The sequence below is a fragment of the Syzygium oleosum genome, unplaced genomic scaffold, assembly GCF_021117445.2.
Source record: "Syzygium oleosum isolate NSW1041296 unplaced genomic scaffold, Sole_v2.1 Sole_v2.10, whole genome shotgun sequence".
Lineage (NCBI taxonomy): Eukaryota > Viridiplantae > Streptophyta > Magnoliopsida > Myrtales > Myrtaceae > Syzygium > Syzygium oleosum.
Genome location: NW_026607494.1, coordinates 7,591,669 through 7,611,947, shown reverse-complemented (window position 1 = coordinate 7,611,947; position 20,279 = coordinate 7,591,669). Strand labels below are relative to the sequence as shown.

General features: G+C 38.6%; 1 protein-coding gene across 1 annotated transcript; it reads left to right on the top strand.

Annotated features, from left to right (window-relative positions):
• The first annotated feature begins 10,010 nt into the window (after positions 1-10,010).
• Positions 10,011-11,097, top strand: LOC115685877 (short-chain dehydrogenase reductase 2a-like). The gene is made up of 2 exons (XM_030611015.2): positions 10,011-10,127; positions 10,228-11,097. The coding sequence occupies exons 1-2, from the start codon at positions 10,036-10,038 to the stop codon at positions 11,078-11,080; spliced, it is 945 nt and encodes a 314-aa protein (XP_030466875.1). The 5' UTR covers positions 10,011-10,035; the 3' UTR covers positions 11,081-11,097.
• The last annotated feature ends 9,182 nt before the right edge of the window (positions 11,098-20,279 follow it).

Below are 20,279 nucleotides of genomic sequence, written 5' to 3'. Positions count from 1 at the left end.
ACTTCTTCTTCTCCCCACAAGCTGGTAAAGCCCTTTTGCCCCCCCTTCTTTTATACGTTCTACCAACCCACAAAATCAAGATAACACCAGCAAATCATCTCACCAACTATAGCTGAAAGAAGAAGAAGGAGAAGAAGAATAAAGAGTCCATGGTTTTAAGAGAAAATGATTGCCAATTAAAAGATTTTCATGACTCGTGTGTTTCTTTTAAACCGGCATTTTTTCAGTCCTAAAGATAGATCAATGTTTGTTCACATAAAAAAAAGAAAATATTTTCAGTGCATATATCGCCAGACTGCAAAATGAAAAAGTTACATATATAAAAAATAGTGGGGTGGACTCATAAGATTTACAAATAAACGTAAACTCTGAAAATAAGAAGGAAAACGCTTTCGACGAGTTAGCGCCAAAGAACCAATTTGGCATGGATGAAAAGTTACTGCCTTCGGTTATTAACACAATAGTATATAAGCTAACCAGTCACTTGCATATAATCTTTATCAACAGTGAATCATAGCTCGTTGCGCAAGCAACATGAAAGAACCATATAATTAGAGTCCTGATCGGAGCCATGTATCTCCAGATTCCCGGATTCGCACCAATAACCATCGGTATACATTTAACCGCCTCCATTACATAAGCTAAGTCGGCATCAATTTTTTCTTACCACATTGTTATTAATTCGTTAAGTGCACTATCTGTATAAGATAATGGTGGAGATAATCATGGAGTCTTTCCTTCAAAGCTTTCGCTCGTTGGCGACGAAGTGGATCTTGCTTCGCGTTCGGGTGTAGTATCAATGAAGGCCACTCCCACTACTTCTCCCTCCCCCGAAAAGAAAGAGAAGCAAATGAAAATCGACCTCCAACTACTCTTATTGCCGGCCGTTGACATGATCATACGCGCACTTAGAAAACAATAAAATAAAAATTTCATCATTCAAGCCCCAGAGTTAAGACCCCCATCCCCTATTCTTTCCTAGTAAAAACTTTAGACCCCAAACCCCTTTTCCTTTCCTAGGAAACTATAGGGGAGATTTACCTTAAAATTCCCGATTCGCGGGGTTGTCTCGTCTGACTTGGCATCATGCTCACCCCGGGCGTCCGATCTTACCATAAGCCGGACCGAAAAGACTTTAGGGCTTCGTTGCTGGATAAAGGAATTACTTCTATTTTTTTTAACATTACGAATTGTGACGAGCACGAGGCGACCTTAAACCCTAAAACATAAAGCAAAAGGCTAAGGGTGCACCAAAACTTCCATGAATTGGGTCGATGGTTCGTGTCTCTCTCTCTCTCTCTGTGATGGAGTGCTCGAGTTGAATTAGGGTTTTGCTTCAACGCAATGATGGAGTGGATTCGAGTTTCGTAATTATGAAAGGTCGCCGGGCTTCCGCGTAGGGCGGATGATGTTGGACCCAAGACCAGGCCTTGCTTTATTCATGAATATACATGTTTTTTTTTTTGGTAAGGGTGAATATACATGTTTTCATCTTTTCATTTTTCGTAAAAAATGGAACTCTTCTTCAAAGCAGTTTTGTATTTTTGGTTTTTTGGTTTTCTTAAAAGCATGTTTGGTTCAGCGAAAATAAATTATTTCAAGATAAATGGAAATTTCTGAATGCATATATATTTTTTTAACAATAGAGTTTGCTTTTCGGTTAGGGATTCGACCAAAACAAACTTAGGGACGAAAAAGTCGAAAATTACCTTCTTTTGTATTTTTTTTTTGGGTTTTCGATATGTAATTACGAAAATTGAAAACAATTTCCCTTGTTTTCATATGCTAACGGTTCTTCATTGCGTGATCAAATACGTTTATAATGCGGTTTTGACTAGAAAGAAAATAAAGAGATATAGACAGGTTTTTCTTTATATCAAGCATGCCCTAGTTGGGTTGATCACATCTTGCTTGTAACCGGAAACTCAAAGCTTAGAAGAAAAATGAGCGATAAATGACAAGAAATTGATTCAAAAATTGTAAAATTTTGTAAAAAGAATCCGAGATGTGATTGATTTAATTCGAGTCTTTATATATAAAAGCAGCGCTTTATATAGTGATTTTGGGATTAGGACTTAACTCGACGAATTTCTTAATCAGACATTGGAGCAGGAACAATTGGTTTAACATATTTCGTTTTATACGTTTGCATCCGTGCATTAAGCTCTCGATTAGGTGGATTACATTGTGTTTACCGTACCTAATTAAGGCCTTCTAATGTATTGGATATAGAGATTTACTCGGTGCATGCAATAGTGAGCAATATTGATTTGGGCCAGACAAAGAAGTCCTTCAAAAGATTGGGCCTTGTCATTTGAAATTGTTACAAGCAATCCTTAATCAACGAAAACCATCAAACGAAGCCTTACAACACTTAGCCCTCAAATAGCACTTTTCAGAAGTAGGGAAAAAGAGAGAAAAAAGAGCTGTGAAATCTAAGGAAAAATCTATACTTGCTTAGAATTCGAATACTTCTTTTAATCCAACCTTTCAATTTAGGCCTCGTTTATTTCATTGAAAATGAATTGTCTTGAAAACGTTTTTCTAAAAATGGTCGCTTGTATGGGTAAGCATGGTTTGGATGGGCAGTTCTCACCTTGAAAGTGGGAACCACCCACTAATAACCGGTTCTAAAAAATTGGAATCGGGAACCGCCTCTTAGTTCCATGAATCCACCCGGGAACTGCCCACTAAGGACCGATTATGAAAAATTAGAACTGAGAACCGCCTTTTAGTTCCATGGATCCACCCGGGAACTGAACCCTCGGTTCGATCCGATTCCCGAGTGGGTCCATGAAACCGATCCCTAATCCTTACAAAATTGCATTCATCAATCAATACCATGGTAAATCTAGTTTTTGTGTGGGTACTTTTTTGGTTTTATCACGCAATTAATTAAAACAGTACTAATTCTATTCTCACACATTGAGACAAAGTTATTCTCAAGGGAAGCAAATCAAAAGCCATTCTCCAAAATACATCACTTTATTTAATAAGAGTTTTCCTTATCAGCTTCATCATCGAACTCTGTGTAGGCATGTTACTTTTTGTGAAATCAAATAAGCAGATTTCACAATATAACTACATCAGTGAATTTATATATATATATATATATATATATATATATATATATATATATATATATATATATTAGTCCGGTTTGGGTGGTTCCACGCCTGGAATAGGAAACTGGGTCGGTACTCACCGATTCCAGTAAATTGGAACCGGGAACCGAACCGGTTCCCATGGGAACCGCTGGTTCCAGACCAATCTGGTCCAGTTCCGAACTGTCTGGGTGATTCTCAGTTTCTTTGCACACCCTTAAATTGTATCGGTTGAAATAATTAGTCAAAAAAATACTTTAATTATCGACAACAAGTTTTTGCTATGGATGATGAAAATATTTTTTACTCATTCATCTTTGTAGGGAAAATTACCAAAAAAGTCCTAAATCTTTTGCAATTGTGCCAATTTAGTCATAAACTTTTTTTTTTGCCATTTCAGTCATAAACCTTTTACAATTGTGCCAATTCGCGCCGGCGGTGGCATTATTTTAATATTTTTTTTCCTTCTTCCCCTTGGCCGGACCGGCCAGGGGGAGGCTCACGGCGAGGTGACCTTGCCGGCCATGGGCAAGGTCAACCTCGCCCGGCCATGGCGAGGTCGAGCTCGCCGACCATGGGCGACGGCGAGGCCTCGCCGTCGATGGGCGAGGTCGAGCTCGCTCGTCGATGGCGAGGTCTTGCCGATCCGGGCGAGGCCTCGCCGTCGCCGGCGAGCTCGCCTCGCCCATGGCCGGCGAGCTCGACCTCGCCATGGCGGCGAGCTCGACCTCGCCGGCGACGCGAGGCCTCGCCGAGTCCGGGCGAGGCCTCGCTGTCGGCCGGGCGAGGTCGGCCTGCGCCATGGCCGGCGAGGTCACCTCGCGGCGAGCCTCCCCGGCGGTCCGGCCAAGGGGAAGAAGGAAAAAAAAAGGAAAAAAATATTAAAATAATGTCACATCACCGCGGCCAGGCGTCCACGTTAGCGGCCGGATGGGAATTGGCACAATTGTAAAAGGTTTAGGACCGAAATGGTAAAAAAGGTTTAGGACTGAATTGGCACAATTACAAATGGTTTAAGACTTTTTTTGGTAATTTTCCCCATCTTTGTAAGTGATACGAACCATCGTTTTTAGGAAAATATTTTTAAAATCATTCACTTTCCGTGAAACAAGCGCATCCTCAGATTAATGTCTGGTATACAACAATAGGTAGATTGATTTACAGCGTTAGTTTACGATATAATGTGATTAAATAAGTGGGTATTAAGCATGCAAATCAAACCAAACATCCATATCAACAAGCCTGCCGATTGTTCACAGTTGATTAAGATTTATCATTGGACAACTTGTCTAAGATGCATATTTGATTTTTCGTGGGCGGTCCAAATTTAGATGATTGCACAGCTAACCTGATCAATTATAATCCGAGATAATATCATGCTTGGACCCCTTTTCTTCAAAAGCAAACAAATAATCTAATTATATAAATATAAAAAATTGTGGGGGTCCGTATACCCAATGTAGAAAAATAATTATTTAGATGAATTGAGAAAATAAGAATGGAGATTGAAGAAGGTCAACACAACTGGAAGTAAAAATACCACCAAGTTGACAAATTTAAATAGTGCAATCATTGAGTAATTTACTCTCATCCTCTTTGGACTCTAAGCACCAGGCCGAAAGACTCGTCGTCATGTAGCCAAGTTGAGTAACTTTTATTTTATTTTATTTTTTTGCCATTTTTTTTTCTAAATAATGGTGATTAATAACTTAATATATTGCCTGCACCATGACTTCCTGTCTTTTAGGAAAATGGTATTTAAAAAATGGCACCAGATATTTATATATGTATATCGCACATCCTACTTGTATTATTGTTTGTTGGCATATGTCATCAAAGGATTTTATTTGAATTTCGTGTAAAAGTTCACGACTATATTGACAAAAATTGAAAAGTTTAGAAACATAATTAACATCCGTACAGTAAGATTGATTGGACAATTTTTTCGTATGTAATCTGATGACCTTATTCGACCAAAAGTTTTTTTTTCCGATGACCTTATGGCAATGCAGGGAATAAAGTATAAACGTACTTGTTTCGTGAAGGCATTTGTTGCCCCTAAATTAATGATGTTGTTTAATGGAGATCTGCTTTGCATCAAAATCCACAAATTATAATGAAAGTACAACTTAGTTGTGCTTTGTTGTCCTCACCGCAGCAACAGGGTGGCCCAAATAATCTTATCTTGTCCATTAATCTTATGAATTGCACGCAAAATCAGAAGGTTACCAACTTAATCTTTTGGTTTAATCTATATAGTCACGAGGACCTCGAAGAGCAAGTCATGAGCATATACCCAAAAACCACAATTTTTCGTACCCCTAGAAATAGAACTTTAACTTTTCCAAACTCGTTTATCTTTTATCTTGTCCATCTTAGTTAGGTAACAAAAAATACGTAAAAAGTATGTCCCGAACTTTATAAAAAAAATTTATCTCTGGTGATCGAGAATGCTAAATATTACATCATGCCCGATGACACGTAAATCGTTTATTATCCTTTGTAATCATCGGACATCATCTCATTTAAAAGATATTTAAGTAAACTGAAAATAATTAGTCAACAATTTAACACCAATTTCCGTATTTACGGGAAAAAAAACAAAAACAAGCATAAACTAATCCAAACACTACATAAGAGTATAGAATACAAGCATAAACATGGTATTTTTATACTTCATAACATGCCATTAGAGAGAAACCATAAATATCGACACATCCACAGTGCCATTTATATTATCTTAATTAGAATTTATAAAGACAACTTGTAGTTTGAAATGAACGAAAATGTCCTAAATTAGGGGAATTCATGTATGTTCTTTTGATTTAAACCAACGTGATATTAAGGTCTATTTCCGCCACCCAATATGTCAGTTTAGTGGTAAAGAGATCAAGTTATCTTCCAACTTTGAGTCATTCGTGAGCGAACCTCCGATCAACATGTGTGGTAGACATTTGCTCTCCTATTGAAAGACTTTCTAATTTCTGGTATGACTGTAGACATTTGCCATCTCCTATTGAAAGACTTTTTGATTTTTGGCACGTCGGCACGATTGTGGTGATGGGTTTGTACAAAATCTGGTGAACTGAGTAGTTATGATTCAAACAGAATGTTCTCTAGAGAATATAGTACCCTTAGTGAGATTTTATGGGACTACTGTCAACTGTTCAAAAAATTTAGTTTTTAGATGAAGGCCTGATCTAATAATATAATATTCTAACACCCTTATCATGATATTCAAAGGAAGTAGTTACGTTGGTCACCCTCCCAACTCGTAAGAAGAAAAGTCTATTTGCTTCGGCTACCTGCCACGACACTTTTTTCTTCTAATAAATGAGTTTGTTTATTCATAGAAGACAACTTCACGAGTGTACTTTAGAAATCTTCCATGAGAGCAATGAGAGGACAGCTTGATCACACACCGATTTTAATGATGTTGATGACATGTTTGAATTCCCCAAGCCAAAACTAGTAAGTGGAAAGACAAACTCAAGGCAAGTCCACAAGTTTACTTTCATCTCTAGAAAATCTAAAAACTGCGAGGATTCTTCCAGGTCGATTCCGCATAGCTGTCTGGCGAAAATCGAATGGTGGCCTTGGACATCAAGATAATCTTACTTTAAATAATTGGAGAGCGATCATGGGTATGCAATTCATACTCGAGCACAAAGTGTGCAAATATGGTTTGGACGGAAGGATGAAACTACGAATCTGAGTGTGAGGATAAGTAATTTGGATCGGCATTGAATTTATATTGAATTGAAATACATAAAATTGAAAATATATGAAACGAAATACATGGAATTCAAAGTGCAATAGGGGTTTGGAAATATGTAAGTGGGGAGGCTGATAGGGTTTTCAAAAGATTTGAATTCGAGAGCTTCTGTTCCGATATCACATGAACCATCACTAACCATTCTAAAACCTCAAGCTGATAGGTGGAGGGAGACTGAAGAATTGGACAAGATACTCTAAACTGTTATTTATTACATGTATTTAAAGTAAAAGGTAGCTAATGGTTTATAGAAAGACATTAGCTAGATTATTTGCAATGCAATAACTTTCCCGAGCTACAGCCTCTATACATGGAAAGATAAAATCCTCTATACAAAGAAAGTTAAAATGAATTTGTAAACTTTGAAAACTCTTGCTACACTTGCCAAGAGTACAAATATTTCTTGACTGGTCTTTATCTGATTGAGTTGAGAGATATTTTCTCCAATAGAGACTACAAGAATATAAATAGCGTATAGGACCGTTGTCAAACGATGTAGGACAACATTTGAACACTCCTTTCACATGAAAATCGGATTAGGAGCAACACGAAGAATTTGACTGATGGGAGGTGGACGCACATACGAAAAAAGGATAGTACTGATTCTGATATCAACTTTCGGTAGAGTAGGTGGACGCGTGTGTGACCAAGTCTGATGCAAACTCTTCTTTTTATATTCTTCCATTATGCTCAGAATGCTCCACTTTAGTTGGAGAGCCCATGGTCATCCCTTGACTACATAAGTTCTTTCCTGGAATTTGTTCAAGCCACACACCTTCGACCAGAAAAATTATAGCTGGCATTTGTGGGTGGCAACGAAAACGATGGATATGCAATAACCCTTTTTCTTTTTGAAAACCTAATTTGACTGAAAAAAAAATGACGAGGGTCAAGGAATAATCCAGTCTGTAGAATATCCACAGAACAAAACAAAAGAAAGCCGATGGGGCTATTGGATGAAAGGAAATGCCGTATTTCGCTGCCTAGCATTTTCATGGGGGCTACAGCGACGGTCTCCCTAATCTCAACCCTTCAAGTCGTCATTGGTGTACAGTAGTTATGACTTAAACCAAACATTATGTAGCCTGTGTGGGCCACTCCTCCCCACCTTTTACCGTTTAGAAAGAAAGGATTAAGATGAAATGTTAAGGATACTAAAAACTACCTTAGAAGGATTTATTTATCAAAATATTTCTCAATATTTGAAGTCAATTACATCTTGCTAGCTACGAAAATCAACTTAACACGCATGGAAGTCAAAAGGGTTTGCGTTCACATGCTTAAACATCTAAGGTGAGCCGTGTCAAATTGACTCGATGCGTAGATTTTGTTAGTATCTTTTTCCGTATTCCCACCATATTCATTTCGAATAATCCAATGCAGGAGATTATGTTCTTGATGACATCTCGATGGCTAGCTAGCTAGTCTCGCTTTAGGGTTAAATTTTCTATACCGTCCTACACCAATCTTAATAACCATCAACTTGAATACAGATGGCATGGACCGCCCACCAAAAAACCAAAAATAAGGTTGAATACTGTGACTGACAAATGAAGTCACCTTAATCTAGTAAATTAATTGGACAGTATAACTTCTCATTGCCAGGTCTAATTAATAACGCGAATCCATGCACAAAGTAGAAGTGGATGGGCCAATGAGACATGGTCACGACGATTTAGGTAGCTTCGTGATCGGTGAATTTCTTCTTCTTTTTTTCTGTAAAAAACAAGCAACTAATCGTATTAATAAATAAAATAAGGAATTGAATTAGATATCGAATTTGCATGATTTGATCAGCACGTTCTAATCCGGAAGAACAATCAAACAATAGTTTAAGCAGATTATAATAACATTCAAGTCACTCTAATACTCTTGGTGTTTTACAGTCTCGATTACACCAAGTGCTTAGTCCTTAATATTACCCATGGAATCATCACTCAATTTCACAAATAAGTACACAAATCTAAACGCAAAGATTAGGTTACCGCTCCAAAATATTCTTGGTTTTTCACCGGATATTTCATAAGCATACCGCACAATTAATTGTCACGAGCAAAAGCTTCTTTGCTCACTGACTGACGAGCAAAAGCCAACAAAATCCACGCACATCTAAGTCACCTTGTCCACGTTTAGATTAAAGAAATGCCATGAATCGAGCAATAAAAGTTCAATAAAATAAAAAGAAGTGAGACCCCCAAGTCGTCGAGTATAAATAGAATAATTGAATAAAAAGTAGAAAATAGACAGCTGGAGGTTCCATCTTCATCTAGGAGCAAGTGGCTGATTATTGAACAGATTATGCGCGATCCGGGATCTCTCGATTCCCACAAATCATGTGTCCTGGAACTTTCGACATTCACTGTATTGCTTCGAAAAATCCTGCATCTAAAGAGCTATATCTGTTATTTGTCGAGATTTACAAAAATGGGAAAATACAGAGGTGCATACTTAGATCAACATACCTTGACATTGTTGATTTCTTTTTTTCATTCAGTGGGTTTCTTGGAATGCTTGTTTTCATCGAATATCGCGCTATTTCGGAATGTAATTTTACTATTTTCAATTAGCTTTGTTGGTGCTCAAATCATATTTACTGACGACGTACCCTCAAAAAAACTAATGACAGATTCGATAAAAGGTTAGCGGGGATTGACAATACATGTTTCGTGTGATTTTTGTTACACATATACGAAGTCATGTGAAATTTCATATAAAATTTCTATATCTTGCCCTCGTGAATTAGGGTTTCGAATCTCGCCCGCCACTCCCCCGCCCCCCCGCTTTGAAACTGTGTTTCTACGTCCCGTCACGGTGAAATACAATGACACCTGCCATGGAAGCATAGCTTTAGCCGTGTTTCCTTTGGAAGCATAGAAGAAGGACTTTGGTCAAAGCACATCCCTTGGTTTCTTTCAATAAAAACAAAACTAGATATGGCCTCAAAGCTTAATTTAATGGGAGAAGTTCGATTGTTGAAAGGACCAGGGGAGTGCATTAGATGCAGAGTTCAGGGACACCCTCCGAGGAACTTGCCTTCTTGCCTTGCCTATAAAAACCCTCAGCTCATCCCTCTCGAGCAACCCACCATCTTTGCTCGCTCTCTCTCTCTCTCTCTCTCTCTCTCTCTCTCTCTCTCTCTCTCTCTCTCTAGACACAATGCCTGCCCAAGTGATGTCTGAGAAGCCTCTTCAAGGACTTCATTTCTCGGAAAGAGAAAGCCACAGCAATGCCGCTAATTACCTCCGGAGGTAAGATCATTCTCCCTCTTAACTATAGTCCTAGTCTGTTGCTTTTATATTGACATTCATCATCTGAATCAACTCCCTCATTCCCATTTCATATGCACAGGTTGGAGGGAAAAGTAGCCATCGTCACAGGCGGCGCCAAAGGAATAGGAGAGGCCGCCGTACGGCTTTTTGCTAGACACGGCGCAAAGGTCATTGTCGCGGATGTTGAAGATGTCCTTGGAGAAGCTCTCGCGAGTTCGCTGGCCCCTAATTATTGTGTCACCTACGTTCACTGCGACGTGAGCTCGGAACCCGACGTGGAGAACATGATAAGTTCGACGCTCTCCCGCTACGGCCACCTCGACATCCTCTTCAACAATGCTGGGGTCCTAGGGAGCCAATCGGGTAAGAGCAAGAGCATACTGAACTTTAACGCCGAGGAGTTCGACCACGTGATGAGAGTGAACGTCCGGGGCACGGCGCTGGGGATGAAGCATGCGGCCCGGGCCATGATACCGCGGGGGAGCGGGTGCATCATCTCGATGGCCAGCGTGGCCGGGGTCCTCGGGGGCCTGGGCCCGCACGCCTACACGGCGTCGAAGCACGCCATCGTGGGGCTCACGAAGAATGCGGCGTGCGAGCTGGGCCGGTACGGGATCCGGGTCAACTGCATCTCGCCTTTCGGGGTGGCAACGTCGATGCTAGTCAACGCATGGAGCGGCGGTGGCGGCAGCGACCAGGAAGGGGAGGGAGCAGATGAATGTATGAGTTTCGGGGTACCGTGCGAGCAAGAAGTTGAGAAGATGGAGGAGTTTGTGAGGAGTCTTGCCAATCTGAGGGGACCAACGCTTAGGGCTAAGGACATTGCCGAGGCCGCTTTGTATCTTGCTAGCGACGAGTCCAAGTATGTCAGTGGCCACAACTTGGTTGTTGATGGGGGTGTCACCACTTCAAGAAACTGTGTTGGTTTGTAGGATTTTCTTTTCCAACTTTTCGCCTTTTTTTTTCTTTTTTGTTAATTGCCTTTTGTAATGGAACTTCAATTGTAAAATTCTAATGGTGTCTTTGCTCTTCTCGAGCATCAACATATCTAATGATGTAGTACGTGACATCGCACCTTCAATTAACTTTTTTCTTTAGGGTTGCAAATTCAAAAGTTATAATCAGTCCAAAATGGTTTACTCTCCATACCAACGTAGAAAGCAGATTGCAGATGCAGACAAGGGACATTGCTTGCTTGCTTGCTGAAAAGTCAAAGAGCTAGCCTCACATTGTCGAAGGCCTCCACATGACTAGGAGGGAATTAATTTCTTTACTCAGATAAATTGAACTTAAGAAATTACTGAAATAATGATTTCAAGTACCAAAATCTCCTACCTTTCCGCGTATTTCGTGCGCTTTTACATCGTCGAAGTCCTCCATATATCCGGGAGGGAATTAGATCTTTGTTAGTTATAAGTAGATGTTTAACAAGACTAGTTAAAATATTACTATCAAGTACCAAAAATCTCCAACCGCTCCGCGTATTTCGGGCTTGTCAAACCTGTGAATCTCACTAACCATTGGAACAGAACACCAGCTCATGGTAATATTAATTGTCTTTTGGGGTTTTGCATGAACGCGAGCTGGAGCCAGAGTTTTGGAGCTCTAGGTCCATAGTTTATCGTCGACATGTGACCTTTCTCCAAAAGATGTCTTTATTTTAGAAAGAAAACGCTACCTCATCAATGACATGGTTGTCGACTTGTCGACTCGGCCACTGTTGATGTCCCAGTTATAATGTCTGGCCAAAGGACTTAAGTCATTAAGTGGAGGAAGATTATATGGATACAAAGTACGTTGTAATCACTGTTTAGATGATGCGTCATTATATTCGACACGCTGCGAATAATAAGCTCACCCTTGACATGCGCATGGGTTGGCGCGGTTGTTGCGAAACGGGCACGGTTCCTATCATGAGCTAGCCGTAAAGAATCCATCACGAGCGACAAGCTCGAGGGCTGTCGGAATTAAATAAGCTAGGTCTCACCATGATTGGAAGGGGTGCTGGCCAACTGTTAGCCTCTCCCCAATCTCGATACATACTTTTAATTCCAACTAGTGTGTTTTCTTTAGTATATCTCTAGGGATGTGCATTGTCTCGACGATATTAGAGCAACCATGAAATGCTAGTGGGAACATATTTAATCCCCCTCTGTTGGGTGTGGAAACTCCATTAAGATGGGCTTGTGGTCGGCTCTTCCCATCAAGCAAGAGCCGCCCCCAATCTCCCATCAAATCGACCATTTTAAGCTCGATCCACACAAAAGAAAGACGAGAGAGTTCTTGGAAAATAATTTTCTAAATACGATCGCTTGTATCACTTACAAAAATGAATGAACGAAAGATATTATCGTTGTTCTCAAAAATATTTATATATAATTTGTTGTCGGTGATGAAAACATTTTTCATCGACTAGTTATTTTAAGCGATACAAGCGATCATTTTAGGAAAATGTTTTCCAGATCATTGATTTTTCGCGAAACAAACGGAGCCTGAGTACTTGTCTTTTTCTCTCCCACTCACTCTACCGTATTAGATTATGTTAATTGCAGCTGGAATCATATCGGTTATAACTATACCTATACATTATATATAGCAATATCACATAAGCTACTTATAAAACCAAGTAGTGTAATGGATACTGCATATTTTAAACCATATAGTCTAATAGCTATTACAGCTTTATTACATTTTAACGTAATTACATTATAGCCATATTCCATTATTGAAATTAAACGGGCTATCGATGTTAAGAGAGTGATCTACGTAGAATTGATTAATGGTGTTTAAACTTCAAGGAATGTACGATGTTCTAGCTAAGCCGAATGTTGCTTATTAATGGATGACGAATTGTCACTTGCGGATTTATATCTGATAATTTTATTAAGCTCTGAGGAAATTTTGAATTTCGAAATCGCAGACAGTCAGTCCGCCTGATTAAGCTATCGAAGGTTAGTAACTGAAGGTCATTTTTCAAAGTCCTGCTAAAGACGTGCAAAAGAATCACGGCCACCTGCAAAGGAAATGCCTTAATTAAACCGGTTCATGGGGTTTGTAGGGTGTTTCATGAGCTTACATGATCTATGCGCTCATGGGATATCAAAAACTAGAAAACAAAATAGAATTTGGAAGAAGAAAAATCTTTTGGTGCTGAAGGGTGCCCGGAGAGCTGTCCTTTAAGAGTGCTTCAAAAGGACTGGGCATTTGTCCACTTTGGTCCAATCTCAGCGGGCCATAGCATTGCTCCTGGGCTTACTTGAATGTCGTGGACAGATATAACTCATAGGAGAGGCTTCGCAGTTGGAAATTATCGGTGCATCCTGTGACCAATTCATTCACGAGAATGTTCAATGACAGGAGAGTGATCCTCGTGAATTAGGTAAGATACTCTGCAGTAGTTTCGAGTCGGTGATCTTGGCGATGAACATTTGACGAAAGCGCGGAAGTAAGGCACGCCATCAATTGGAAGCTTGAAGGAAAATCTGCAATGTCATTGGTAATGCTAATTTGCAGTGGTTACTTTTCAAGATTTGCAACAACTAGAAACATCACAGTTCAACAAGGGAGTGTGGAGATTTGTAAAAGAGCAGAGTGCAGGTATTGGGTGCGATATGCAAAAGGGTCGCTTCTGATCTCCAAGAAAATTAAGTTTTATCGACTGATAAGAGTTGAGCAGTAAATGATCAGACAAACCAAGAAGACTAGCCAAAGCAGGGGAAAACAAGGCAGATAAATCAGTAGAAATTGATCACACAACTGTCCAGTGAAGTTCCCGCTTCAAATATTATCGCAGTTTGACGAGGGCGGTTCAAAGATCAAATGGTGTAATACAGACATTGAAGCATCGTGTGTTAACATCCATACGCCGTGATAGAAAGATAATGGATACAAAATCACTCTCGAAGAATGAAGTATGCGAAAGACATATGGAATAGAAGGGACTTTCTTTTAGAAAGTAGACTTTAAGCAGTGCCAGTCGACGTGGCGCCTTGTGAGTGGTTGGGGACCACGCTGACGAGGCGGTCCGAGACCACTTAATATTTTCTCCTTTCTAGAAAGTAGACTTTAAGCAGTGCCAGCTTCTTCACTCCATGCCTGTATGCCTAAAATTTACTACATGCCTCCCCTTTCCATTGATGAAGTTGAAGGCGGCTTCATTGGCTTGGTTTCTTCTACTAGCTCGGCAAATTGCATTTGCAAATTACACACGTCATTTCCAAATTACAGGATACGTATTTTGGACAAAAATGCCATTGATCAGCCCGAAAATTTGGCCGACTAGCAATGTTAGACTCTTCTTTAAAACCGATATGGTCACTTCATACCCTTATTTGAAGTAATATCTACTTTATGCCATTTTTTAAGAAAATGATGGCACTTCAAACTTGTTTCCCTTATATTTTTGCCATTTTTATTTCAAAATAATGGTGGTTAATAGCTTGATATATTGCCTGCACTATGCAAATTATGTTTAAAAACTGACATGAGATATTTGTAGATATTTCGCATGTCCTACTTGTATTATTATTTTTTGGTGATGTAATCGGGGCTTTTATTAGAATTTTGTGCAAAACTTAAGGATTAAATTGTCAAAATTGAAAACTTTAAGACTATAATTGACATTCATATAATAGATTTAAAATTCTTTTTGTTGGACATAATAGATTTAAGATTGATCGCATAAGGTCATCATATAACATACGAAAAAATTGCCCATTAGCATAGGCAATAAAGTACAAATGTACTTTGACCAAAAAAAAAAGTACAAATGTACTTTGTTGCCCTTACTGATGTGATTTAATGGAGATCTGCTTTGCATCAAAATCCACAAGTAATAATTAAAGTACTGCTTCATTGTACTTTGTTGTCCTCACTGCGGCAACAGAGTGGCCAAATAATCTCATCTTGTCCAAAATTAATTTATCTTATAATTTGCACAGAAGATTACCAGCTTAATCTTGTGGTTTATCTTATATAGTCACGAGGATCTTGAAGAGGAAGTCATGAGCATACACGGTATACGCTCGTGACATGCTATTCAACTTGCTCTTCAAAAATCACAAATTGTCTTACCCCATAGAAATATTCCTCCTCAAACTTTAATTTTTCCAAACTCGTTTGTCTTTTTATCTTGCTTGTCTTAATTATCTAACGGAAGTATGTACCGAATTTTATAAAAAAATTTTACCTCTGGTGATCGAGAATGCCAAATATTATATCATGGCCAATGATATGTATAACGTATATACCCATCGAAATCATTGGACATAATCTCATTTAAAAGCTATTTAAGTAAACTAAAAATAACTCGGCACCAATTCAACTCCAATTTCTGTATTTACGTGAAAAAAAAACAAAAACAATCATAAACTAATCCAAGCGCTACATAAGAGTATAGAATACATGTTATTCATGGTATTTTATACTTCTTTTTTTTATGGGCCGCGCTTTTTTCACTCGTTTGGCTAAAGCACTCCTCAATGTAGTATTTGGATGATTTTACCTTTCATGAGTCCCATCTTTACTATGTTTTCCCATCCCCATTGTGGTTTTCTTCTCTTCTTTTCTTGTGGGCCCACTTTCCTTCATCTTCTTCCCCCTCTCTTTCTCTCTCTTCAGGCAATTATCTTCATTCCTGATACTCTCCTGCGGAGTGCAAGAGTCAAGGTAAAACACCACCTCGAAAAACAGAATAAAACACCATAGCTTGAAGCTCCAATTCAATTACAGACAAGTTTCTTCACCATATTCAAGTAAGAAACTAGAAAACAATCCAGGTTAAAACACCACATCGAAAAAACAGAACGAAATAGAGATACAAAAATTTCTCTTCCTTAGTAAAGGGAATTAGCAAGAGAGGTCAAAAGAAGTTCTTTGAACTTAAGTCGGTCTTCAAGAATGGGAAAATGAAGGTTGTAGCATAATACTTTAACTCCTTGTCAGGGAACTTGGCAAATATAAATAACTTAAGGGCAACAAACAATTAGATCAAGATGTAAAGAAATTGTACTCCTTAACCCTCACCATGTCCACATGGACTATGCTTTAACCGTCACCACTCGCACCGTCAGTGGCGGCAAATTCAGAGTCATGTGGAGGTCCCGAGCTTCGATCAATGTCACTTACAGGTACCATAGCTTTGGAGATTGTTAGACCTTAAAGGGCGTGTGAACCACGTATAGTGCGTCCGAGCTCCATGCCTTGGGTGACCATCAAGACGGAGATTTGGATGTTGCCGAAGATGCGGGTCTTCTCTGCTGTGTTGCCACCCTCAAGGCAGTACCATAGTGGATCAAGCGAATTGTCCAGCGGATCGCGGACAGGCATGTCGGAGAGGCCGACGCAAACGCCGCCCAAGAAGATCTCCGACGACGAGTCCTAGATAGAGATCTCCAGCATGGAGCATTGTCGACTCGAGCTTGTTGTGCCCTCACAACTCTGACAATATCACCCTCTGCATCCTCCTCAACTTCACTTGAGAATACCACGTTTCACAAAAAGTGTGAAAAGGAGGATTGCCTGCAAAAGAGAAAAGGAAGAAGATAGAAGGAAATTGGGACCTGCAAGAAAAGAAAGAAAAAAAATTCAATGCACAATAGCTCTCGGATGATGAAAGGTGGGACCCTTGAAGGGTAAAATGGTCAGAACACTGCATTAAGGAGTGTTATAGCTAAAGGAGTTGAAAAGCGCAACCCTTTTTTTGTTTTCAAAGTTATTTTATACTTCATAACATGTCATTAGAGAGAAACCATAAATGTCAACATATCCACAATGCCGTTTATATTATCTTGATTAGAATTTATAAAGACAACTTGTAGTTTGGAATGAATAAAAATGTCCTAGATTAGGAAGATTCATTCATGTTCTTTTAATTTAACCCAACGTGATCTTAAGGTCTATTTCAACCACCTGATGTCTCAGTCTAGTGGTAAAGAGATCAAATCGACCATTGTAAGCTTGATAGACCAAAAAGAAAGAGGAGAGAGTTCTTGAGTTATTGCGGCCAAGGCTATAATAGCTATTTTAAGACCACCCTGTTAAATAACCATGACAGTATAGCTGTAATCGCTATTTTTTAGAGGTGCGTTTGTTTTGCGGAAAATGAATGATTTAAAAAATATTTTTCTAAACATAATTACTTATATCGCTTACAAAAATGAATGAACGAAAGTTATTTTCGTCGTCCCAAAAAATATTTAAACATAAATTGTCATCGATAATAAAAAAAATTTTCATCGACTAATTATTTCAAGCAATACAAGTGATTATTTTTAGGAACATATTTTCCAAATCATAAATTTTCTACAAAATAAACAGAGCCTAAATAATATATAAGTGTGTATTAAACTCATGATTGACAATTAAAGTGACGGTTATTATATTCCTTGTAGTTTTAATTTTAAGGGGTATTTTGGGAATCTTGATAATATTACTCCATTATTACATAAGCTACTTATAAAACCAAGCAGTGTAATGGATATTACATTATTTAAACCAAACAGTCTAATAACTATTACAGTTTTATTACATTATGTTGGAGGCTAATAGCATCACATAGAGGGGGTGAATAGATGATTTGAAAACTTTTGACATATAAAATGCGGAATTAAAAGTGTTAAAGGGTGATCGAGAGAGACAATATGTGAATATTATCGAAGTTGTGATAATATTCTGCAGTGCAATGATCTTCTATCAAATAATAAGTAAATAAGAACAAAGGGATAGAAGATTTTGCACTTAGAGCTTATAGTGGTTTGGCTTGGTGTAAGCCTACGTCTACTTTCTCACGCTGACAGCCTACTAGCTGGATTCTACTAGTAAATCAATAAGAAATTACAGTAGTAGGTGTTTCTTATACTCAAGCACTTCTCCTCAAGGTTGGAACTGCTTATACCCAAGTTGATAGGACTCATTATCTCACACCTAAGCACAAACTATAACACTGCTAACACTTCTCGAAAGATTTATGATTTAATGCTCACTAAAGACAATTAAGAATATGCAAAGCTCTCTTGAACTATCTCTCCTCGTTGTCTTGGTTTTCTTTTATATAATCCTCAGCATCCAAAACTTCCCGTTGGACAATCTTCGTGATGATCAATCTCTAAGCTAGCTGTTAGACAATTGATGAGAAGATGAGGGTAGCCATTGAGGTAGAACAATCAAAGATTCCGTTGATTTGGTCGCCCATACAAACAAATCTTTGTTTTCATAAGCAAAGTTCTTTAATATTGAAAATCAATCAATGCTTTCTATATTGGAAATCCGAGCTAGATCACTAGCTGTGACGATATAGGTAATGGAGTTTGTGTCTGAATATATATATATATATATATATATATATATATATATATATATATATATAGCCATAAGTAGATTTTGTAATATGATGATATTCGGCTTTAGTATAGAATTTGAAGAAATCAAATGCTTTGATGAAATCTGCGTATAAGTTTTGTTCATATTTACGTTGTAGCTCTAATGATATCCATGCAATAATATAGATAATAAACAACACTCTGCTAATATTCAAGATAAACCTTGCTAATTCATAGCGTTTGCCTCGCTAACATTCAAGCGTAAACCTTGCTAATATCCGGAGTTTGTCTTGCTGATATTCAAGCATAAACCTTAATAATATCCACGCAGTAACCAAGTTGATATCTATTGAGTAGTCTTGCTGATATCCACATAGATCACTTTCCGATATTCACGCAATGGCCTTGCTGATATCCACTTAGTACGCTATTGATAACCACGTTATAACTGGCTTATGATGATAGCCAAGTCCAGTTGTTTGGTGATATCCGAGTATATTGTCAATCGTGGAATTACCTTGTTGTTCACCTATCCATGGTACTTCCAAACTTTACCGAACGCTCCGTTCTAGGCTTATTTACCTTCTACTCTGGTACCTCAGGCTTGTAGACACTTCTATGTCCAATACAGTATTCACCATTGATAGAGAACTCATAACCTTTACACGTTTTTATTATAATATCATCTACATAACGGCTTGTGTATCCTTCACCTAGTTACTCAACCATTACACACATTAGTAGCCTTTGATTATTTTGTCATCTTCAAAACATCATAAAGGATTTTCCTAATACAACTTTAATATAACTTTATTCCATTTCTGAAATTAAATGGGCTTATTGGTGTTAAGAGAGTGGCCTATGCACATCTGATTAATGGTGTTTAAACTTCAAGGAAGGTATGATGTTCTAACCGAGCCAAATGTTGCTTAGTTATGAACGACGAATCGTCCCTTGGGGATTTATATCTGATAATTTCATGAAGCCCCTAGAAAATTTTGAATTTCAAAATCACTGGCGGTCCACTTAATTAAGCTACTGAAGTTCAGGAATTGAATGTCATTATTCAAAGTCCTACTGACGATGTGCAAAAGAATCACGGCCACCTGCACAGGAAATGCCTTGATTAAACCAGTTCACGGGGTTCCCGTGAACTGGTTTAATCAAGGCATTTCTATTTGCTCGTGGAATCTCAAAAAATAGATAACAAGAATTTGGAAGACGAAAAATCTTTTTGCGCTGAAGGGCGCCCAGAGAGCTGTTCTTAAGAGTGCTTCAAAAGGACTGGGCATTTGTCCCCTCTAGTCCAATCTCAGCTGGCAAAAGCATTGCTCCTGGGCTTAGTTAAATATCGTGGACAGATATAACACACAGGAGAGGCTTTGCAGGAGGAAATTATCGGCGCATTCTGTGACCATGCATTCACAAGTAAGTTTAATGACAGGAGAGTGATCCTCGGGAATCAGGTAAGATACTCTGCGGTAGTTTCGAGTTGGTGATGTTGGCGATGAACATTTGACTAAAGCGCGGAACTAAGGCATGCCGTCAAGTGGAAGCTTGAAGGAAAATCTGTCATTGGTAAAGCTAATTTGCAGTGCTTACGTTTCAAGATTTGCAACAACTAGAAACATCACAGTTCAACAAGGGAGTCTGGAGATTTGTAAAAGTATTGGGTGTGATATGCAAAAGGGTAGCTTCTCATCTCCAAGAAAATTAAGTTTTATCGATTGATTAGAGTTGAGCACAAGAAGATCAGACGAACCAAAAAGACTAGCCAAAGCAGGGGAAAGTGGGACAGATAAATCAGGACAAA